At 47.1% G+C, this 24,627-nt stretch overlaps 1 protein-coding gene across 4 annotated transcripts in view; it reads right to left on the minus strand.

Moving 5' to 3' along the window:
* ZRANB1 (zinc finger RANBP2-type containing 1) overlaps positions 1-24,627 on the minus strand; it is a 102,291-nt gene that overhangs the window by 12,214 nt on the left and 65,450 nt on the right. For all 4 annotated transcript variants that reach the window (XR_010983791.2, XR_010983792.2, XM_068111358.2 and 1 more), the window contains exons 6-7: positions 1,129-1,327; positions 734-854 (exon numbers count right to left, since the gene is read on the minus strand). Coding sequence is in view for 2 of the 4 variants with exons in the window: in XM_068111358.2 (XP_067967459.1) it covers positions 734-854; positions 1,129-1,327 (320 nt within the window). In the remaining 2 variants the exon portion in view is untranslated. The remainder of the gene's footprint in view (positions 1-733; positions 855-1,128; positions 1,328-24,627) is intronic.

Genomic DNA, 24,627 nt, shown 5'->3' on the forward strand with positions numbered 1-24,627 from the left:
CTCCTCTCCGGCCTTGCTCCCCCAGCTCTGTCTGTGCTCTGTCCCCCAAATATTCCTGCAAGATGCACAAGATCTGCCTGCAACCCTCTTATGGTGAAATTGCCAAAATCAAGACTCTCTGCTCACCTTCACTCCTTCATTCCTCTTTTCTCCCGCCTCTGGAACAAACTCCCTCACTCTCTTCAATCCCACTCCTCCCTCCAGGTCTTTAAAACAGCTGTTCACCACCATCTCTTATCTTCCCCCATCCAAAACCTTGATCTCTTCTACCCCCGCTAATTCACCCCAAATTCGCCTCTTTTAATACCCACCTTCTTTCCTGAAATTCCTAATAGTGAAATTCCTCGTAGTGTTCATTTGCTTTATACCGTGTACTCTCCCTCCTCCTCCAGGCCTCCCCCCTCCCACAGATCTACCGACGTCCTTGTTCTCTTCTGTTGTTGTGCTTGTGTGCTTCCCTCTCTCCCCCTCTTGTCTTCCGCTCCCTTCATTGCATGTTTTATGTGTCTGTGCATGTTTTCATGTTCAATGTGTTCAATGTGTTCACTCTTACACGAGTCTGGATTTGTATACAAAAAAAAAAAATAATCTGTAAACATCATCTTGGATGTGGGGGATCTCTGGGCCGCTCGGAGGAGATCGATCGGCTGTCTACGTGCCACAGGCTTGTTCAGAGAGCTCTCCGCGGCTAAACAACAACAACAACAACAACACCCCCTTGAAATCACTCTACCTGGCTGGCAAGGGAAAGTATGAAGGACCAGTCTTCTTGCCACTGGTCCTCACGCAGGGAGAACCGAAGGCCGAAACTCTGCGAATACCACGACTCCCAATCTTTCCAACGGCTGAAGAACCTGCAAACCATAAACCAATCGATCAGAATTTGTCCGGGCCTTTGGAGCAAGCAATTTGAAGACAACAAACACCATCTTCATTTACACGGACTTTCTGCAGGACATCACCGACTAAACAAACGTGCCGTGTGTGAAATGCAGTTTCGTTTCGTCCGACTACTCGGCTTTCATTAGTTCACAAGACTTTGGGGGCACCGTTAGGAGTCTCCGTTAAGGGGCCTAGGTGTTGGACAAGATCAGAGCACGATATTTAGACCACGTGACGATGGCCCACCAATGCGAGCAGTCGTGCAGGCTGTCGCGCAGCGCACCGCGAAGCACACAGTCCTTGTCGTCGATTCCCCAGGTCGCTTGCAGCACGGAATCCAGCAGACAGTCACCTGCGGTGCGGTTCCACAAAGCGTACAACCGCGAATCCAGGCGCTCGCACAGCTCCAGCGACCAGTTGATGATCGGAGATTCTTCCTCCAATTCTGCATTTGTGGGCACACGCACGCACACGCTTCTTACCAATAAGAGGTAACGCATTCGATAAGCGGTTTCAATGGCGACGTGTAGTTTACGATGCTCATCGATTACATACGAGGCCTGTTCAAGGTTCGTCTCAAATTCTTGGTCTAAATGATCTTTTAAAATGGAAGATTGTTGAGAGGATCTAGAGAGACTCCTGCCTGACATGGATACAGCTGTGCAAAGGATTCTGGGTACTTCGGTGAGGGAGGTAAACAGTTGGTGTCACAGGCTGGGGAAAGGTACACGATGAAGCTTGTGGTGGACAAAAGTACACATCAACTGTACAGGTGCATGTCTCTCAGGTAGAGTGTAAGTGGTGCAAAAAGTTTACCGAGGGTGTCAATCAAAGCGGCTTAACCTCACAAAAGAGCAATAATATTCATGTAAATGTCACAAAATGTACAAGATAACTTTTCACCACCGCTGCATGTCATTCTTTTCATCCTCAAACTTTACAAATACACCGCCTTCTACAATTCACTGTTTACTTCACAACTATTACAACTAGCGGGCACTCCCACGCTCTGGGCACAAGTGCCATCCTCCGCCCACCTTTCAGTGGGCAATGTGCTGCGACGGCACATTCTTGGAAATGCACTTTACAATTTTTCACATTTATTGATAACAAATCATATTCAATATCATAATTTTGAGAAGGTTCCATCACATCATAAAGACTATAAGTACAAAGGAAAAAGATTTGTAATACCGGCGACCACCGAGGGTGGCGCTATTACCGATAGCTGCTATAAATAGGTGTGTGTGTGTGTGTGTGTGTCATACTTTTTGTGTCTATTAATTACGTACTATTGAAATGTACCTTTCAACCCTTTAGACTGCTGAGACCCCTTAGACCTTGGAAGACCCTTCAACACTTGAGACCCAAACCACCCCAAGGACCCAAAAGTCGTTGATGACCCAAAAGTCCCCAAGGACCCAAAAAGTTATTGATGGCCCAAAAGTCCCTGAGGACCCAGAACACTGAAGAGTCCCCAAGGACCCAAAAGACACAGATGACTCTAAAATCCTTAATGACCCAAAAGTCCCCAAGGAACCAAACATGACCCAAAAGTCCCCAAAATACCCAGATGACCCAAAAGTCCTTAATGACCCAAAAGTCCTTGATGACCCAAAAAGTCCCCGAGGATCCAAAACTCCCCAAGGACCCAAAAAGTCCTTGATGACCCAAGAGTCCGAGGACCCAAAAGACCCAGATGACTGAAAAGTCCTTAATGACCCAAAAGTCCCCAAGGACCAAAAAAGTCCTTGATGACCCAGAAGTCCCAGAGGACCCAATAGTTCCCAAGGACCCAATAGTTCCCGAGGACCCAAAAGACCCAGATGACCCAAAAGTCCTTTATGACCCAAAAGACCCAGAGGACTCAAAAGACCCCCCCCCCCCCCCCCCCCAGCAGGCAGGTATGCTACAAGGCCGTGAAGACCAATGAAAATTTAGTACAACAGCCCCCCCCAGAACAGTAAAGTCAGCCCCCGACAGCAACATCATACTTACGAACTAAGTCCCATTTAAATATTTTTTTAACGTTTATATTTAAAATAAATATACAGTATATACAATTTCAATAAAACGACTCGTGGATCAGGGTTTGATCAATTCCTTCAAGCTGTACTAACGTTATCAATGTAGGACCTATACCCAAGCACTTAGGGCAACAGAAGGTGAGGATGCTGTAACCCTGATGAAGTACTGGAAGAGTTGCAATATCTCCAGTTGCCATAAAAACATTGCAGAATCCTGATACGAGGTGAAGGCCACAAACATGAATGGTGTGTGGAAGAAGCTCTGCTCCCAGTTTGTGCATGTCTTCCAAGGCTTCAAGGAGCAGGAGGAAGAAGTGATTGGCAAGAATGTCCAGTTGGGCAGGCAACTTGAACTGGAGATGGATGCTGATGACGTGCAGCACCTGCTCGAGTCCCATTCCCAGACACTCAGTAACGAGGACTTGATGGAACTGGAGGCCCAAAAGGTGTCAGAGGAAGCTTGAGGAGATGAGGAGGTCGACAAGATTCCCAAGAGGTTCACCATCGAGGGCATAGCTGAAGCTTTCAGCCTTATTGAGAAGGACTTGGCTGTGTTTGAGACAGAAGACCCTAACCATGACAGGTTTACCACAGTGGCAAGAACCATCACCTTTGCCCTCAACTGCCACACGTTTTTTTTTTGTTTGTTTTTCTGGTATACTGAATCGGGGCTCGTGAAAGAGCTGACATTTACTTCACAAACAAATCAACCAGACAAACAAAGTATATAAAAAGAGGGAGCGGAAGACAAGAGAAGGGGAAGCACACAAACACTTGAGGGCACACAACATTTAAGAGCAGGGAGATGTGTGGGAGGGAGAGGGCTTGGGGGGAGGGGGGTGGCAGAAGTATCAACACAAGGACACCAAAGACTTCCAGGACAGAAGTTGGTATTTCAAAAAAGTGGAATTGGGGTGAAATTAGCGGGGATAGAAAAGATCAATGTTTTGGATGGGGGAAGATAAGAGATGGTGGTAAACAGCTGTTTTAAAGACCTGGAGGGTGGAGTGGGATTGAAGAGAGTGAGGGAGTTTGTTCCAGAGGTGGGAGAAAAGAGGAATGAAGGAGTGAAGGTGAGCAGAGAGTCTTGATTTTGGCAGTTTAACCATAAGAGGGTTGCAGGCAGATCTTGTGCGACCTGTAGGAATATTTGCTGGACAGAGCCCAGAGAGAGCTGGGGGGGCAAGGCCAGAGAGGAGTCGGTAGAAGACGGAAAGACCACCAACCTGCCTGAGGTGAGTGAGTGAGAGGCCCTTGGAGTTAGCTTCATCGCGGGAGATTCCAATGATTCTGAATGCTTTGGTTTCAACAGCGTGAAGACGAGCTAGGTGTGAGGCAGGTGCACCAGCCCAGAGGGGAGAGCAGTATTCCATTGAGCTGCGGATGAAAGCCTTGTATGTGGTGAGGAGCTCAGGTGTGCCAAGGGACTTCGCACGACGGAGGATGCCCAGTCGGCGACTGGCTTTGGAGGCCAGATTTGAAATGTGGTTTTCCCAGGAATGATCATGGCAGATAGTGAGACCCAAAAGCTTGAGTGACAGAACTTCTTGGAGAGGATTATTCAGAAAGTGGATGGGAGGGTTGTCCAGTCGGTCTTTTCGGAGAGACATCGTAAGAGTGTAAGATTTGTCAGGATTGAAAGACATGTTCCACTTGTATGCCCAGTCTGTGATTTTGTCCAGGTCTGCAGAGAGTGAGGAGGCTGCAGACTGCCGAACTGAGGGATGAAGAATGGAGCGACAGAGAGTAGAGTCATCAGCAAAGAGATAGAGAGGATTTTCAAGAGAGTCAGAGAGATCATTGATGAAGACCAGAAAAAGCACAGGGCCCAGAACACTGCCTTGGGGAACTCCAGCCTGAACAGGAAGAGGAGATGAGAGAAACCCATTCAGGGCCACACGTTGACTATGACTAGAGAGGAAGTCCGCCAGCCATGCGTGGAGATTTCCATGGATACCAAAAGAGGAGAGTTTGGTGAGCAGAGCGGGGTGCCAGACCGTATCGAAGGCACGTGATATGTCAAGGGAGACGGCTCTAATTTCCTGTTTGGCATTGAGGACCTCCATCCATTGTTGAGAAAGCAGAAGCAGCATGTCCAGAGTAGAGTGACCAGGTCTGAAACCAAATTGATGATCAAAGATCAAGCCATTGGAGAAGAGGAAAGATTTCATATCTGAAGCAATGATGGATTCCATGACTTTGCTGGTAATTGGGAGAAGGCTGATTGGTCTTTAGTTGCTGGGATCTGTTTTTGCACCTTTTTGTGCAAAGCGGTGATGTTGGCAGATTTTCAAGCAGATGGCAGATGACCTTGAGCAAAAGAGAGGGTGAAGAGAACAGAGAGAGGGAGTGAAAGAGCGGAAGAACAGGATTTTAGGACCCGTGGGCTGATGCCGTCAGGTCCAGTTGCAGAATCAGAGTCGAGGGTTGACAGAAACTTTTCCACCTTGTCAGGAGGAAAGGACACAGAGTCCAGGAGCAGCTGGGTATGACTGGGTACGGTGGGTACAGAGAGGGATGGGTTTGGGACACAAGATTTAGAGGCAAACACAGAGTTGAGGCATTCAGCTTTTTCACGTGCGGAATCAGCCGTGTGGCCGTTTGAGGTGAGGGAGTGGATGGAGGGGGAACAAACACCAGAAACAAATTTGACCAGACGCCACCAGGATTTGGAAGAGGGAGACAGATAAGAGAGTTCTGTCCTGAGAACGGAGAGGTATTGTTTCCTGGCTCTCCTGAGGGTGGACACACACTTGTTTCAGGCTTTGTGAAAGGAAATGAGATTTCCTTCCGTTGGATTTGCTTTCCAGGAGACGAAAGCAAGTTGTTTCTGGGCAATAGCCTCACCACAAGATTCCGTGTACCATGGACGGGAGGAAGGGTATGACAACTGAAGACGAGATGGGATAAATCTGTGCATGAGAGAGAGCAATTTACTTTGGAAGAATTCCCAGGATGAGTTGATGTCAGAGGCGGTAGAGATGGGAGACCAGTCCAGATGATTGATGGCTGCTTGAAGACCGTGCCAGTTGGCCTGAGTGAAATGCCAGACTCGTCGACGCTGAGGAGGCTCTCTGAGAATGGTCAGAGAGATGTCCACTTTAACAAGCACATGATCAGATGAGCCGATTGGAGTAGAAGAAGAGCAGCAGACATTTTCAGGGAAGTTTGTCAAAACCAAGTCCAGAAGAGAAGATGCTCCGTTGACTGAGATCCGGGTCGGGAAATTGACAGATTGTGTCAGTCCCAGTGAGTCACAGAAATCCTTTGCTGAAGAGCCACGGCTGGTGAGAGAGGAACCCACACCCAGCCAACTGGCATGGTGACAATTGAAATCACCACATATGAGGAAGAGAGAGTTGGGATGGGTAGATAGAAGTTGGTCCATATTATCAGACAGCGAGATGTAGATGGAGTCATCACTGTTTGGTGGACGGTACAACACACATATGAACAAAAGGTGGGAGCGAAGGGGAAGCCGTAGCCAAAGGTATTCCTGGGGGTGAGGTGGAGAGAGGGCAGTGCAGGGCGAGTGAGGAAGAGTTTTTTTTATAAAGATAGCAACTCCCCCTCCAGGACGAGGCTCAGGTCTGTCATACCGGAGGAGGGAGTAACCTGGGAGAGATACCAAGGAATCAGAGACATCATGAAGGAGGAAAGTTTCTGTTAAGCAGATCACGTCTGGTTTATCAGAAGCAACCTGTATGGAGAGATCAGTCAAGTTTGAGCAAAGGCCCCGGATGTTTGAGGTCCATACTGTTAAAGAAGAGGAAGGGGGAGCATCGGATACAGAACAGGGGGGGGAGCGGTAGGGTAAGATGTGGAAGAGGAGGAAGAGGTTGGGAGAGCTGTTGAAGGTGTGTCAGAGATTTCAGAATAGCTTGGAGAAAGGGAAGAATGGGGCGGACAAAAGGTTTGATGGTGATTGGGTGAGGCGCAGTGAGGTGTTATTTGAGGAGGGGGAGAGAGTGAGGCAGAAGGTTGAGGGAGATGAAGGTGAAAGTTGGAAGGGGGAAGAAGTGGGGAGGACGCTTTGAGGAGGAGGAGGGGGGAGAGGGGAGTCTAGGAGGGGAGGAGTGAAGGAGGGTCTCGGAGGGGAGGGGTGTGGGGGGAGTTTAGGAGGGAAGGGGCAAGGGGGGAGATCTGAAAGGGATGGGTGATGGGGAAGATTTGGAGGGGAGGGGCAAGGGGGAAGATTTGAAAGGGATGGGTGATGGGGAAGATTTGGAGGGGAGGAGCAAGGGGGAATATTTGAAAGAGATGGGTGATGGGGAAGATTTGGAGGGGAGGGGCAAGGGGGTGGATTTGGAGGGGAGGGGTGATGGGCAAGATTTGAAGGGGAGGGGTAATGGGGAAGTTTTTGAGGGAAGGGGTGATGGGGAAGTTTTGGAGGGAAGGGGTGATGGGGAAGATTTGGAGGGGAGGGGTGAGATTGGATTTTAGAAAGTGTACGATTAATGGGAAACGAACATTTATTGCAAAATGAGTTTCTTGAGACCTTCGAATCAAAAATACGTTTGAGGACGCTGAAGGATGGGTGGAGTTCTGGAGAGTTTAGGGAATGGATGAAAGAGGCACTGTAACTGTAAGAGATGGAATTTTTTTTTGGAATGAATAGATTTGGTGAGCAAGTCGAAAGCATCCTTTTATAGAAGAGGAAGAAAAAGGTGTTATAGTATATGACAGAATTCAGTTCTTCAGGGGACAGTTGAAACATTTTTTAACGACGTGAACACGTGATCACGAACAACGTGGTCGAAGCACCAACGAACAAATAAGAATGAACAACGGATAAGAACAGAGAAGGGATTTTTTATTATTATTATTTTAGTTGAGATGAAAACAGAGACAGAGACCGAACGTGAAACGTGAAAAATAGAGACCGAAAGTAATTGCGAGCGCAATCGAAGAACCGCTGAGACAGAAACAAAGCCTCAAGCCAAGGTCAGACACGGAAGCCTACTAGTACTACACTGACACGATAGCGTCAGTACTCCACTGACACACTGTACTTCACGTCAGCACTACACTGACACACTGTACTAGTACTACAGACACGGTAGCCTACTAGTACTACACTAGGCGTCAGAATACGCGACACGAACTAACCGACGATTCTGTACACAGGTATTAAAAACCAACACCAAGAATACTATTAAAGACACACCAATAGTTATGCACACCGAAAGAAAGATACAGTTTCGACAAAAACACAATTGTAAAGTTACTTAACTTCGAAAGCGTGCGTGCATGGACAGCTTTGAAGAGACGTGACGTGGCGAGAAGAGACGTGAAGAGACTTTGAAGAGATTTAAAACGTTAGACAAGTGGTCGATGTTCGGGGAAGTTAGGGGGGAGAAGAGAAAATCTAAGAAATAAGCAATACAGCGAAGGAAAGAACTTAAATTCACAGAACACCTATGGGGGTAGGGAAGCCGAGAGAAACCAGGCCGCGCACGCGGTGGGACAGAAAACGATTAAATTATACAAAAGTTTGCAAGAATTGCAAATCAACACCAACTGGAAAACACCCTGCAACACATACAACAACAACACAACATGCATTTTAAAGGCCATTTTCCCTGCTAGAGCGGGGGTTAGCCTTGCGGTCCCCATGACAATCTTCTCCATTTTGCCCTATTTTCTGCATCTCTCCTTGTTAACCCCCTTGACCGCATTTCTTCTTCCACCATCTTAAGCCAAGTCTTTCTCGGTCTTCCCCGTCCTCTGCTTCCTTCTACATTCATTTCCATCACTCTTCTCAACCAGTCACTTTCATCCTTCCTCAACACATGACCAAACCATCTCAACCTGTTCCTCTTCACAGCATCAATCACTGGCTCTATTCCCATCATCTTTCGCAATTCATCATTTGTCTTCCTCTCTCTCTCAATGATACTCCACACATCCACTGAACCATTCGCATTTCCACCCTTTCCAACCTTCGTTGCTGCTCTACGTTCATTACCCATGTCTCGCTCCCATAAATCATAACACTTGTCACACATGCAGCATACACCTTTCCCTTCAGCTTCAACGACACTCCCCTCATCATCAGCACGCCACTCAGTTCCCGAAACTTCTTCCATGCACATCTCACTCGAGCAACCGTTGCCGAGTCTGATCCACCTTCTCCATTCAGCATGTCTCCGAGGTAGCAAAATGTTTTCACACCTTCCAGCTTCACGCCGTCTCCAAGATCCAACTCAACATTTCCTCCATCTGCAGCTCCCTCTGTGCACACCTTACATTTGAATGGAGCTGCCACACTGGTTAATGACCCTCTCAGACCACTACATTTTTGATGAACCCACTCAGCGCACATTGTACATTGAATGGAGTTCACTCCGACACCCTTCCTACACACAGCACAGGGCCACTTCCCAGTTCTTTCCACCTCACCACATGCTTTACCACTTGCCATCACCTTCGTCTTTCCGATATTCACCTTCAGACCTTTTGTCTCCATACATTCCTTCCACGTGTTCATCTTTTCCTTCAGTCCATCCATACTTTCCGCAATCAACACCAGATAATCTGCATACAACAACTCCCACGGTAAATCCTCCTTTACGTTCTGAGCCAGCACCTCCATCACAGCTACAAATAGTAGTGGACTTAGTACCGACCCTTGATGCACTCCCACCTTCACCTCAAACTCACCACTGTTCCCGTCCTTCGTCCTTACAGCTGTGCGCGCTCTTTTGTACATTGCCATCACTACTCTGATCAACCATTCCTCCACTCCTAACTTCCTCAATGCCCATGTCAATACTTTGCGTGGTACCCTATCGAATGCTTTCTCCAGATCAACAAACCCAAGAAACAACTTCTTCCTCTTCTCCATGTACTTCTCCATGTACTTCTCCTGCAACTGCCTCACAATGAAAAGCGCGTCTATCGTTCCTCTTCCTGGCATGAATCCAAACTGCATTTCTTCGATCTTCACTTTCTTCCTTATCCTCCTCTCCAACACCCTTTCCAATACCTTCATTCCATGCTCCAATAACTTTATCGCTCGGTACGAGCCACACTCCAGAGGGTCACCTTTCCCCTTGTATAGAGGGACGAGGGTACTCAGTTCCCAATCCACTGGAATGCGGCCTTCTTTCACCACCAGATTACAGATCTCTGTCATTCTCTTCACACCCCAACTTCCTGCTGCCTTCATCATATCTCCCACAACTCCCGTCGGCCCTCCCGCTTTTCTACCCTTCATTGCTTTTATCGCTTCCTCAACTTCCTTCTCAGTTATCTTCTCTGCCGGTCCTAAAACAGGGTTACTCTCTATGTTGCCATCCCATTCATTCTCTGTATTCAACAGCATTTCCATATATCTTTTCCATCTTCCTTTAATTCCATCTGGGTCGACAACGATTTGTCCCACTTCATCCTTCAAGCAACTCACCCCCATCACATCACACCTCTCTTTCGCTATCTGCTTTGCAATCCTGAATACTGCTTTCTGACCCTCTTCCGAATCCAAGCGTTCTCCGAACATTTTCCTACATGCCTCCTGCGCCTTTGCTACCTCTTTCTTTGCAGCCTTCCTGGCTGCCTTATAACTTTCATGCTTTGCTGTTTCTGCTCCCGTACCCTTCGCCTTCTGCCACTCCTTGAACTTCTTCCTCTTCTTGTCAATCCTCTTTCCAACTTCATCATCCCACCACCATGTTTCCGAGTGCCTCGGTGGTCCTTTTGTCCCTCCACATACCTCACCAACGGCTCCCAACAGACTAGCTTTCATCGACATCCAACCACTTTCAAGCTCAACCACATCATCCTCGACCCTACTCAGCCTCTCTTTTAATGCCTCCCTTACTGTCACCTCTTTCAACCTCCACACCTTCATTCTCGGTTGGTACTTCACCCGCCGAGCTCTCCTCGCACCTTTCACCCTTACGTCGCAGACAACCAAGTGGTGCTGTGAAACAGCCTCCTCCCCCGGGATCACCTTTGTGTCCCGGAGGTGCCCCCTATCTCGCCTACGCACCATCAGGTAGTCAACGGTTGTCGTCGACCCACCTGACGTGTATGTAACAAGCTTATTATCCTCTTTCTGGAACTGAGTATTACAAATCAACAAATCAGCTCCATCAGCAAACTCCAAAATCCTTTCACCTTCTCCATTTCTCACACCATATCCGTAACCCCCATGAACTCCGTCAAAACCATCCATACTCCTTCCCACATGTCCATTTAGGTCTCCTCCTACCACAACAACTTCCTCATCTTTCACGTTTTCCATCAGCTTCTCTATCGCACACCAGAACTTGTCCTTTTCTTCATCGCTTCGACTAACCTGCGGAGCATATCCCGAGATGACGTTCACCAAGAGCTTTCCAATCATCATTTTCACCATCATCAACCTATCACTCACTCTCGTCACACTCACCACACTGTCTACAAACTCCTCAGAAAACATGACACCAACACCATTCATGCCCTCCAGGCACCCTTGCCACACAAACTTGTATTTCTGTCCCTGCCTACCCTTCACCATTCTCACACCACTTCCCTTCCATCTCGTCTCTTGCACACAACATATGTCCACTCTTCTTCTGACCAATACTTCCACCACTTCTCCTGATCTCCTTGTCATTGTCCCTACATTCCATGTCCCAAACCTCAGAAACCGATCTCCACTTCGGGCTGTACCCTGCCCATATGTAGTTGTAATTGTCATGGTTCCCTTTTTGAGGCAATGTTTTTATGGCCGGATGCCCTTCCTGACGCCAACCCTCTTAGTCTTTTTTTACAACACGCAGGGATACGGTGTACCTATTCTTATCCAGGGTACGACCCAGGGTACCCTGCAACACATGCACAATAAAAAACGAGTAGAAATTGACGAAAACACGAATGGAAAAAATACTATAACTTTTGCTGCCGTGCAGAGCTCCAAGACGCTTCCTTGCTCCAGGGACCGGAAACGGAAGTCAGTGATTTATGATGAGAAGAAGAGGGCCTCTGTCCAGTCTTCCATGGACAGATTTTTCAAGAAGGTGGAAAGGGAGTCAGCCTCATCACCTTCAGGTGCACAGAATCCAGTATGATCCAGTATGATCCAGTATGATCAAGTGCCAGCGTCAGTGCCATCTACTTCTGCACACATGCCACAGCCTACAACTCTCCCATCAGCCTCATCTCCAGCATCATTAGTGCGATTTAACAGTCGCGGGAAAGAACCATGAAAGTTTTTTTTGGTTTTTTTTTTAACCCTCCGGTTGAGCATTACGTTTTCATTTTATTACCTCTGCCACCAAAGGTGGATGGATGGAGGTTTTGTTTGCACCCGTCTGTCTGTCCATATGTCTGTCCGTGAACAACGTATCTCAAAAGGTTGTGGACGAATTCGGATGACATTTGGCAAAGATGGAGCGTATGTGACAAGGACAAAATGATTAGATTTTGGTGAAGATCCGGATTCGGATCCGGCTACTAAAAAATTTTAAGTTATTCTTCACCATTGGGAGATAGGGCCAAAAACGATACATAGCAGGATATCTCAATAAGTTGTGGACGGATTTGGACAAAACTTGGTGGACCGGTTTGGTGTGTGACAAGGACAAATATATTCGATTTTAGTGAAGATCTGAATATGGATTCGGATATGAGAATTATTTAATTTTTTAAGTTATTCTTCACCATTGGGAGAGAGGGCCAAAAACGATACATAGCAGGATATCTCAAAACGTTGTGGATGGATTTGGCCGAAACTTGGTGGACCAGTTGTGTGTGTATGATAAGGAATAATAGATTCGATTTTGTTGAAGATCCGGATCCGGATCCAGCTAGTATAATTTTTAAAGTGATTCTTCACCATTGAGTGATACGGCCAAAAACGAGGGGTAGATCAGTGTATGAAAGACTTGACCTATGGTGATTCCTGTGATTGATTTTGATTCAATGTGATTCTGTATTGTGATTTTCTGGTCTACTCTGAGGCTGAGAGTGCCGTTCTGGTGTTCTTTATGTGTTATTCATCAATGTGTGTGTACCATCTTCGGATGAACGTTCAACTCAAATTCTCGTTGCACACTCGCCTCTAAGCTGTGTCCAGCCTGGGTTAAAATCTCGGTCTACAACACTATTTTCTCCTTGTCATCCTCCACTTTATTTTGTCACTCTTCCCTGCTCATAGTCGTTTCCTCCTCTTTCTGCTGTTCTCTCAATTTTTTTTTCCACATCTGTTCTATCTAACACCTCTTCCACAAGCCTCGTGTGAGGTGTGGGGCGGTGGGGAAGGAGGAAATGATAATAAAAGAAAGAATTTTCGAGTTACAAAAAATTCAACTTACAAACGAAGCTCAGGAACGCAACCTATTCGTAAGTCGGGGACTGTGTATATATATATATATTGTTACGTGCTCCTCCCCGACCCCCTGGTCACGGTGTACCTCCGAGCCCCGAGAGGAGTCACGGCAGAAAAATGAATTATTCTGTATGTCAAAGATCAATGGTGAAGCCACATTAATTGTTACTCACAAACAAATACTGTATTAAGATCACACAAGAATAACAGTACAACAATAATATGAATCAAAAGTACAATCAATATCCTATGATGGTACCATGAGTTTTTTTTATAGTTTTTTTTTCGTTTTTTTGTATACATAATCGAGGCTCGTGAAAGAGCTAACATTTATCACACAAACAAATCAAACAGACAAACAAACAAAGTGTATAAAAAGGGGAGCGGTAGACAAGATGGGGAGAGAAGGGGAAGCACATAAACACAACATTTGTGAGGGACATCGGGAATGTGTGGGAGGGAGAGGGCTTGGGGGAAGGCGGCGTGGGAAGGGGGGTTGGGGGGGTGGGAGAAGTATAAACACAAGGACACCAAGGACTTCCAGGAAAGAAGTTGGTATTTCAAAAAAGAGGAATTGGGGTGAAATTAGCGGGGGTAGAACAGATCAAGGTTTTGGATGGGGGAAGATAAGAGATGGTGGTGAACAGCTGTTTTAAAGACCTGGAGGGAGGAGTGGGATTAAAGGGAGTGGGAGAGTTTGTTCCAGAGGTGGGAGAAAAGAGGAATGAAAGAGTGAAGGTGAGCAGAGAGTCTTGATTTGGGCAGTTTAACCATAAGAGGGTTGCAGGCAGATCTTGTGCGACCTTTAGGAATATTTGGGGGACAGAGCCCAGAGATAGCTGGAGGAGCAAGTCCAGAGAGGAGTCAGTAGAAGACAGAAATACCACCAACCTGCCTGCGGTGAGTAAGTGAAAGGCCCTCGGAGGTAGCTTCATCATGGGAGATTCCAATGATTCTGAACGCTTTGGTTTCAACAGCGTGAAGATGAGCTAGGTGTGAGGCAGGAGCACCAGCCCAGAGGGGAGAGCAGTATTCCATTGAGCTGCGGATGAAAGCCTTGTATGTGGTGAGGAGCTCAGGTGTGCCAAGGAAGGACTTCGCACGACGGAGAATGCCCAGTCGGCGACTGGCTTTGGAGGCCAGATTTGAAATGTGGTTTTCCCAGGAAAGATCATGGCAGATAGTGAGACCCAAAAGCTTGAGTGACAGAACTTCTTGGAGAGGATTATTCAGAAAGTGGATGGGAGGGTTGTCCAGTCGGTCTTTTCAGAGAGACATCGTAAGAGAGTGAGATTTGTCAGGATCAGGAGTTTCAGGAGTCAGGATCAGTCAGGAGTTTTATAACATTGTTGCGGTTTTGAGAACCCACACTTGTAAATAATAACATCATTAAAGGTTAAAGGTTGCACCCCATAGATAGGCCACAAGCAACACGAAGGTCACCATAGGACGTCAGTTATTTTTTAGTATGTGTTAGATGAGGCCATTCCCAATAATTCCATCTGCGTTGCGTCAATCAAATAAGAGTAGGCCCTTCCGTTCATTTTGGCAGCCTCCCTTCCAAGCGACGCCATTAAGCGCGCTCCAGTCTGTGCCCCATTGCCCTTCCCAATTTGTTACGCGCCTTTGTCAGCAGCGTTCGCAACCTCGCTGGGCTTCCGCTCAAACCAGCCCAGAAACCCACGAGGTAAGGCCCGAAAAGGGGGCGGAGTGCTAGGATGAAGGTGCGGCCACGTCAGCCAGCCGTCAGGGCGGGGCCGGTAAGCCAACACCAGCCAACCAGGGCTGAGGTGAGGTCGCCTGACAGGCGTGGTTTTTGGGCTTCGAGAGCGTTCGCTGGCTTGATTATAAAAGCGCGCACGCAAAGCCCTTTGAGAGGACTGCAAGGAATCGCGCTTGGTGAGAGGAATCTCGTAGGAAGCTTGTGCTAAGAGGACTGTGCACAGAAGACATCGTGGTTGGAAGGACTTGTTGGGAGGTTGGCTTGTGATAAGAACTAATGGAGCAGCGCTCATTACCGAAGACTGAAGCCAAGCATTGGTATTACAAAGGACGCACTGTGGCAACCCGCTGTACTAAGGGCGAGCGCGCGGCACACATGGCTAAGAACCGCAGCGTGCAGGACATTGGGGAGGGGGCGCTTGGGGCAAGTAAGACCGGTAGCGTGTGTCAAAGCGCCGGTACACGAATTACGTACGCCGATAGCCCAAGCTTACCTTTCCCCGTCACGATAATTGTCCGCTTGCGCTACGCTACGCGGAGAGCTGCCTGCCGGGTTTCATCGCCTGGTACGGGTCGAGGACCGGAGCCGGACTGGAGCCTGGACACCATCGCTGGACCTTCCACCCTACCATCTGCATCCCCGTGTGAGTCTGGAGTCTGAGACCGAATCTGAGAGCGATCGGGCCCATGTCCAGGGAATAGAGTAAGACTGTCTAAGGCTGCCCTGTGTACTTTTCCTTCCTCTTTCTTTCTTGTACATTCTTTCGTTTTCTCTTCTTCTTGTACATTTGTTAATAAATTCCTTGTTCTTTCTGGTTTCCTCTTGATCCGATCGTCCTAGTCTTTTCTCCATTGGGTAAACGCGGCCCGATTCGGAACCGCTATAATCGGGTCTAGTCACTTGTTAACAGCTCGGATCGCGGATCGCTATCCGCTCGGCATTTCCATCAATATCCGTGATTCGAGCGGGAGTTATTCCCTCGTTTCCGGTCAGCGTTAGTACTTAGGTAGTAGCGAATCCCGAGGTCTAACAAACCCTACCTAATGCTGCCCGGGAAGGACGTTATAACCCCCAGGGTCACGTCGGCCAGATAAAAGACAAGGGGATTAACCCCCTCTTGATAAGGGGAGAGCCGACGTTTGAGATCCGCAACAATATATAACTCACGGTGCTCCAAGTGAGTGAAACAAGAACATCCCCAATGTCTCTAATCCCCGGCTTCAAGCCAGAGTCGATCCGCTCCAGCAATCGACAGATCAATGTCCAATCGAGACCAGAATCCCGTTGGGTTGGCAGGTACAGTCCGGCTGCCAAAGCTGTGCAAAGGCGCCCTCAAGGCGACTGGGAAATCCAAAGGCGCCCTCCAGGTGACGGGGAAATCACACCCTCGGGTATGGACATTCCACAGCTCACAGTCGGCAACACGCAGACTTTCCACTCAAAAGCCACGTCACACACACCCCAGATCGATGTCTGAATGCGGTGAAAATGGTCGAAACAAGACGAAACCGTGAGTGAAGCACAAGTCCTGCGCGAGTCAAAATGGCCGACGGCCCGGTCTCGTGGCGCAACGGCACGACGATGATTCTCTCCTGAATCGATCACAAAACCTGACATGCAGGTTAATCTGTCACAGAGATAACCACTCTGTCGCAGGAATCCCTTTCCTGGGAAACCCGAAAGTTCGCTAGTGACTGTTGTTCGCCAACGTTCGCTCCAGACCGCAAAGCAACTATGCTTCTTGTCCGACTCCACTCGCTCTGCCTTCTTTTTTCCTTCTTCCTCTTCGTCGTCCCGTTCCCGATCCGGTTTCCTGTTTCTTTTAACACTAACTTTTTCACTTTTTGAAAACAGTTCATAAACAATAAACCTTTTGAAAACAATAATAGTACATGGAATCCAAAATGTTTACAGTGGATGAAAACCACCACAACGGAAGTGACGAATCCGTAACACTTCCCCCCCTCAAGAAAGAAAGTTTGAAAACAGTGAAAACGTTCTTTGCAGGCAAAAACTCCTCCAACAAACAAAAGTAAAACTCACACCCAAATCATCAATTCACGTGAGCAACAATAATCAACATTTCCCAAAAATAAAGCAACAAAACTTCCAAACAACCTACAGAAATTTCCAAAGTTAGTTCACTCTGGACAAAGCATCAGCAATGACATTGTCCCTGCCCTTTACATGCTCAATTTCCAAGTTGAACTCCTGCAAAGCCAAACTCCATCTCATCAACCTCTGATTTTTATTTTTCATTTTTTTAAAATGAAGATTAAGGGGTTGTGATCAAGAAATCCAAAACAAAGCAAATATATAGCACTTTTTTAAAGAAGGCTGAGCTGAGAGCCAGGTTTCATGGTGGTTGGGTGGTGAGGCCTGGAAGTATTCACTACATGGACGCCTTTAGGAACGTGGAGTTCACGGTTAATCCGTGTAGGAATCTTGGCTCGGCTCCTCCGCAGCATTCAGTGCTTCATACTCTTCTCTTGATCATAAATATCATAACCACAGTTGTGGAGTCGGGTGCTGTAGTCACGTGAGTAGCGGTCTCCCTCTTAGCCACTACCTTGATAATCATCCCTTCGGGAGCTGCCGTAACTCTGGGAGCCTCCATAGTAATCTCAACTGCGGCCACCACCAAAACTACTACTCCCACCCCGGGAGCCATAGCCACCCCTGAAACTACCTCCACGTTTTCCTCCTCTGTAGCCCCCTCGACGCCCATGGCCTGCCTTCCCTACTGTTATGGTCCGACCATCCAAATCCTTGCCATTCAAATCCTTTTCTGCATCTTTGGCGTCTTTTGTGTTTTCAAACGTGACAAAGCCAAACCCTTTGACTTTTGCGTCTCCCTGTCTTTTATCAGCAGCACTTCCAAGAGCGGTCTATATTTGCTGAAGACAGAGTCCAGAACATCTTCCCTTGTGTTGAAGTTCAGTCCACCTACAAAGAGCTTGCCAACATTGCCTCCATCTCTGACTTGTGGGTGCTGACACTTAGTTTCAGGGTACTCGACAAGACGTGTCTGTGCAAAGCGTGACGTCCGTACCTTCCTCTTCTCTTCAGAGCGCTTCCTACCCATAGCACGAGTCGCAGCACAGGATGGAAAGATACCCGGAATCTCCTGCTCTAACTGTGCAGTGTTATTTTCCATACTAGGCTTTTCAACAAACATCGGGTTACCAGAAACTTGACCACCGGCCAAGTCATTCCCGATAACAAAAGAGATTCCCTCGACAGGAAGAGTGGCTTGTAAACCTACGGTGACCGGTCGTGACACCAAATCAGACTTTAAATGGATGACATGAAGTGGAGCTTTAACATATCCACCAAGCCCCTGTAAAAGAACACCAACACCAGTTGCCGTCTTCTCTGACAATGGCAAAATGCCTTCAAGCATCAAAGATTGATGTGCTCCTGTGTCCCTCAATACCCTAACAGGTCTCTGGTTAGTCAAGTCTCCATCCAGTGACACAAACCCCTCTGAAATAAAAGGTTTGTAACCCTCTTGAACAAGGTCGTTCTGTGATGCCATAACTTTGGCATGGGAACCTTCACAAGGCACTGTCCTCCAAGGACGATTTCTCACATTTGCCAATGCATTCGGAGTTGTACTAGTCCGACTCAGCTCCTGATTTTTTCCTTTTCAGGGCATAACAGAGATATCAAATGCCCAGGTTTCTTGCAAAAAGCGCAAGTAGGCCCGGAGAAAAAACTCGTGGTCTGCCTCAGGCCACCCGGAAGATAACTCTGTCTTGAAACTGTAGTCTTCTGATCCCTAAGAGTCGCGGTATCAGATCTGTCCTCATAGTCATCTCTAGGCCGCCTCCACGAATATTTGTTCTCCGCCCCTGAATTACCTTTTCTTTTTTTGTATACTGAATCGAGGCTCGTGAAAGAGCTGACATTTACTTCACAAACAAATCAACCAGACAAGCAAAATATATAAAAAGAGGGAGCGGAAGACAAGATGGGGAGAGAAGGGGAAGCACACAAACACTTGAGAGCACACAACATTTGAGAGCAGGGTGATGTGTGGGAGGGAGAGGGCTTGGGGGGAGGAGGTGTGGGAAGGGGGGGGGGGGGGTGGGAGAAGTATAAAACACAAGGACACCAAAGACTTCCAGGACAGAAGTTGGTATTTCAAAAAAGTGGAATTGGGGTGAAATTAGCAGGGGTAGAAAAGATCAAGCTTTTGGATGGGGGAAGATAAGACATGGTGGTGGAGTGGGATTGAAGAGAGTGAGGGAGTTTGTTCCAGAGGCGGGAGAAAAGAGGAATGAAGAAGTGAAGGTGAGCAGAGAGTCTTGATTTTGGCAGTTTAACCATAAGAGGGTTGCAGGCAGATGTGCGACCTGTAGGAATATTTGCGGGACAGAGCCCAGAGAGAGCTGGGGGGGCAAGGCCAGAGAGGAGTCGGTAGAAGACGGAAAGACCACCAACCTGCCTGCGGTGAGTGAGTGAGAAGCCCTTGGAGTTAGCTTCATCGCGGGCGATTCCAATGATTCTGAATGCTTTGGTTTCAAAAGCGTGAAGACGAGCTAGGTGTGAGGCAGGAGCACCAGCCCAGAGGGGAGAGCAGTATTCCATTGAGCTGCGGATTAAAGCCTTGTATGTGGTGAGGAGCTCAGATGTGCCAAGGAAGGACTTCGCACGACGGAGGATGCCCAGTCGGCGACTGGCTTTGGAGGCCAGATTTGAAATGTGGTTTTCCCAGGAAAGTTCATGGCAGATAGTGAGACCCAAAAGCTTGATTGACAGAACTTCTTGGAGAGGATTATTCAGAAAGTGGATGGGAGGGTTGTCCAGTCGGTCTTTTCTGAGAGACATCGTAAGAGTGCGAGATTTGTCAGGATTGAAAGACATGTTCCACTTGTTTGCCCAGTCTGTGATTTTGTCCAGGTCTGCAGAGAGTGAGGAGGCTGCAGACTGCCGATCTGAGGGATGAAGAATGGAGCGACAGAGAGTAGAGTCATCAGCAAAGAGATAGAGAGTATTTTCAAGAGAGTCAGAGAGATCATTGATGAAGCCCAGAAAAAGCACAGGGCCCAGAACACTGCCTTGGGGAACTCCAGCCTGAACAGGAAGAGGAGATGAGAGAAACCCATTCAGGGCCAAACGTTGACTACGACTAGAGAGGAAGTCCGCCAGCCATGCGTGGAGATTTCCATGGATACCAAAAGAGGAGAGTTTGGGGAGCAAAGCGGGGTGCCAGACCGTATCGAAGGCACGTGATATGTCAAGGGAGACAGCTCTAATTTCCTGTTTGGCATTGAGGACCTCCATCCATTGTTGAGAAAGCAGAAGCAGCATGTCCAGAGTAGAGTGACCAGGTCTGAAACCAAATTGATGATCAGAGATCAAGCCATTGGAGAAGAGGAAAGATTTCATATCTGAAGCAATGATGGATTCCATGACTTTGCTGATAATTGGGAGAAGGCTGATTGGTCTGTAGTTGCTGGGATCTGTTTTTGCACCTTTTTTGTGCAAAGCGGTGATGTTGGCAGATTTCCAAGCAGATGGCAGATGACCTTGAGCAAAAGAGAGGGTGAAGAGAACAGAGAGAGGGAGTGAAAGAGCGGAAGAACAGGATTTTAGGACCCGTGGGCTGATGCCGTCAGGTCCAGTTGCAGAATCAGAGTCGAGGGTTGACAGAAACTTTTCCACCTTGTCAGGAGGAAAGGACACAGAGTCCAGGAGCAGCTGGGTACGACTGGGTACGGTGGGTACAGAGAGGGATGGGTTTGGGACACAAGATTTAGAGGCAAACACAGAGTTGAGGCATTCAGCTTTTTCACGTGCGGAGTCAGCCGTGTGGCCGTTTGAGGTGAGGGAGGGGATGGAGGGGGAACAAACACCAGAAACAGATTTGACCAGACGCCACCAGGATTTGGAAGAGGGAGACAGATAAGAGAGTTCTGTCCTGAGAACGGAGAGATATTGTTTCCTGGCTCTCCTGAGGGTGGACACACACTTGTTTCGGGCTTTGTGAAAGGAAATGAGATTTCCTTCCGTTGGATTTGCTTTCCAGGAGACGAAAGCAAGTTGTTTCTGGGCAATAGCCTCACCACAAGATTCCGTGTACCATGGACAGAAGGAAGGGTATGACAACTGAAGACGAGATGAGATAAATCTGTGCATGGGAGAGAGCAATTTACTTTGGAAGATTTCCCAGGATGAGTTGATGTCAGAGGCGGTAGAGACGGGAGACCAGTCCAGATGATTGATGGCTGCTTGAAGACCGTGCCAGTTGGCCTGAGTGAAATGCCAGACACGTGGACGCTGAGGAGGCTCTCTGAGAATGGTCAGAGAGATGTCCACTTTAACAAGCACATGATCAGATGAGCCGATTGGAGCAGAAGAAGAGCAGCAGACATTTTCAGGGAAGTTAGTCATAACCAAGTCCAGAAGAGAAGATGCTCCGTTGATTGAGATCCGGGTCGGGAAATTGACAGATTGTGTCAGTCCCAGTGAGTCACAGAAGTCCTTTGCTGAAGAGCCATGGCTGGTGAGAGAGGTACCCACACCCAGCCAACTGGCATGGTGACAATTGAAATCACCACATTTGAGGAAGAGAGAGACTCCTGGAACCCCAAATCAAAGCCTATGAATTCAAATGAGCCTAGCCAGGAGAGATAACTCAAAGATAACAGGAGAGATAACTGTTAAGATAGTTAGGAGAGATAACTGATAACCAGGAGAGATAACAGGAGAGATAACTGTTATGAACCCAAAGCCTAGCCAGGAGAGATAACTCCCCTGGCTAACTCTAGGTGGGAAGTTAGGTTTGTGGAACCCCAACCTGTGTGTCAAGGCATAGTCATCTGCCACGGTTGCTGCCTCACACAACTCTGGTACCTTCTTTTCCTCCAGATGTACTTTAATGTCCACGTGGACACACTGTTTGAATTCCTCCACCAAGATCAATTGTCGCAACAGTTTGAAGTCTTTCCCAATTCCCTTCGAATCACACCACCGATCAAACATGGTTTCCTTCATTCTGGCAAACTCCACATGGGTCTCACTCTCCCTCTTCCTGGCATTCTGGAATTTTTGCCGGTACGCTTCAGGGACCAATTCATAGGCTTTGAGAATGGTTTTCTTCACTATCTCATAATCTGCACATTGGTCAATCGGTAAAGCCGAATAGATATCTTGAGCTTTACCCACCAGAACACTTTGCACTAACATAGTCCAGGACCCCACAGGCCATTTTAGCATTTGAGCCACTTTCTCAAAGTGTAAAAAAAACTTGGCCACCTCCTTTTCATTGAATGGTGGAACCAGCCTCACATGCCTACCAACATCCCAGGTGTTCTGACTAGTTGTCCAACTAGCCGGCATGGATACGACTCCTCTCCGTTCTCCCATTAATTCCAGCTCCTTGAGTTTAACTTCCTTCTGATACTCCATGTCAGGTTCCTTTAACTCCCTTTCGGCTCTCCTTTCCTCTGCTCTTTCCTTTTCTCTTCTTTCTTCGAGTTCCCTTTCAGTTCTCCTTTCCTCTGCTCTTCTCTCCTCGGCTTTCCATTCCAACTCTTTTAACCTTTCCTGGCTCTGCAGTTGCATCTCCATTTTCCGGAGCTCCACATTTTCTTTTTCCTCGGGTAACCAATCCAAGGCTACCTCTGTCCATGTTCCCTGTCCCACCAGAGATTCTACCACCAATGTCTGCATCTCTGCTTTCTTCATATGAGCTCGGACCTCCAAGTTACAATGTTTGGCCAATATCAAGAGTCCCGATCTTTTTAACGCTAGGAACTGTGCCTCATTAGGGGACGCCGCAAACTTTTCTGCGTCAAACACCATGGTGACTATCAGTTAACACCTGTTAACCTTCACACAAAATTTTTTCAATTTTTTTGAAAAATTTGGGAATGTTAGAAAAATTCCAAATTTGGGAATTTTGGGAATGTTGGGGAATTCTATCCCGGACGAATGTTATTCGGGAATTTAATCCCGGACGAGTGCTATCAGGGAATTTGATCCCGGACGAGGACCCCAATTTCAATTTGGGCCAATTTTGGACGAGTTCCCAATTTCTCGGACGAGCCCCCAATTTATGTTACGTGCTCCTCTCCGACCCCCTGGTCACGGTCTACCTCCGAGCCCCGAGAGGAGTCACGGCAGAAAAATGTGTTATTCTGTAGGTCAAAGATCAATGGTGAAGCCACACCAATTGTTACTCACGGACAAATATTGTATTAAGATCACACAAGAATAACAGTACAACAATAATATGAATCAAAAGTACAATCAATATCCTATGATGGTACCATCAGTTTTATAATATATAACTCACGGTGCTCCAAGTGAGTGAAACAAGAACATCCCCAATGTCTCTAATCCCCGGCTTCAAGCCAGAGTCGATCCGCTCCAGCGATCGACAGATCAATGTCCAATCGAGACCAGAATCCCGTTGGGTTGGTTGGCAGGTACAGTCCGGCTGCCAAAGCTGTGCAAAGGCGCCCTCAAGGCAACTGGGAAAACCAAAGGCACCCTCCAGGCGACGGGGAAATCACACCCTCGGGTATGGACGTTCCACAGCTCACAGTCGGCGACACGCAGACTTTCCACTCAAAAGCCACGTCACACACACACCCTAGATCGACGTCTGAATGCGGTGAAAATGGTCGAAACGAGACGAAACCGTGAGCGAAGCACAAGTCCTGCGCAAGTCAAAATGGCCAACGGCCCGGTCTCGTGGCACAACGGCACGACGATGATTCTCTCCTGAATCGATCGCAAAACCTGACACGCAGGTTAATCTGTCACAGCGATAACCACTCTGTCGCAGGAATCCCTTTCCTGGGAAACCCAAAAGTTCGCTAGTGACTGTTGTTCACCAACGTTCGCTCCAGACCGCAAAGCAACTATGCTTCTTGTCCGACTCCACTCGCTCCGCCTTCTTTTTTCCTTCTTCCTCTTCGTCGTCCCGTTCCCGATCCGGTTTCCTGTTTCTTTTAACACTAACTTTTTCACCTTTTGAAAACAGTTCATAAACAATAAACCTTTTGAAAACAATAATAGTACATGGAATCCAAAATGTTTACAGTGGATGAAAACCACCACAACGGAAGTGGCGAATCCGTAACTATATATATATATATATGTTATATATATATATATATATATTATATATATTATATATATATATATATATATGTATATATAATATATATTATATATATATATGTATATATAATATATATTATATATGTATGTATATATATATATATATATATATATATATATATATATATATATATATATATATATATATATACACACACACACACATATATATATATATATTTCCCTACACCCGATATATATATATTTCCTTATATTCCCCTACACCCGATCTAGGCACCCCCACGCTTGCTCGGTATCCCCCCAATTACCTGTCCATCCAACCCATGCCCATCCCCCTCCTTGTTTCCTTCACATCCATCCTCCTTCCTTGCTGTATAAATGTGCATATCGACTCTTCCTTCAATTATGTTGCTAAAATTTCCATCAATAATGTTTCTAAAATCTAATTTTAAACACAAATAAAAATAAAACAAAATAATAGAAATAATAATGATAATTCTGACAACAACACAACATTCTGACAATGATCATTCTTTCCATCGCGGTCCCTCTGTGCTGTCTTTCCCTCGCGGTCCCTCTGT

The sequence above is a fragment of the Myxine glutinosa genome, chromosome 3, assembly GCF_964187855.1.
Source record: "Myxine glutinosa chromosome 3, kmMyxGlut1.1, whole genome shotgun sequence".
Lineage (NCBI taxonomy): Eukaryota > Metazoa > Chordata > Myxini > Myxiniformes > Myxinidae > Myxine > Myxine glutinosa.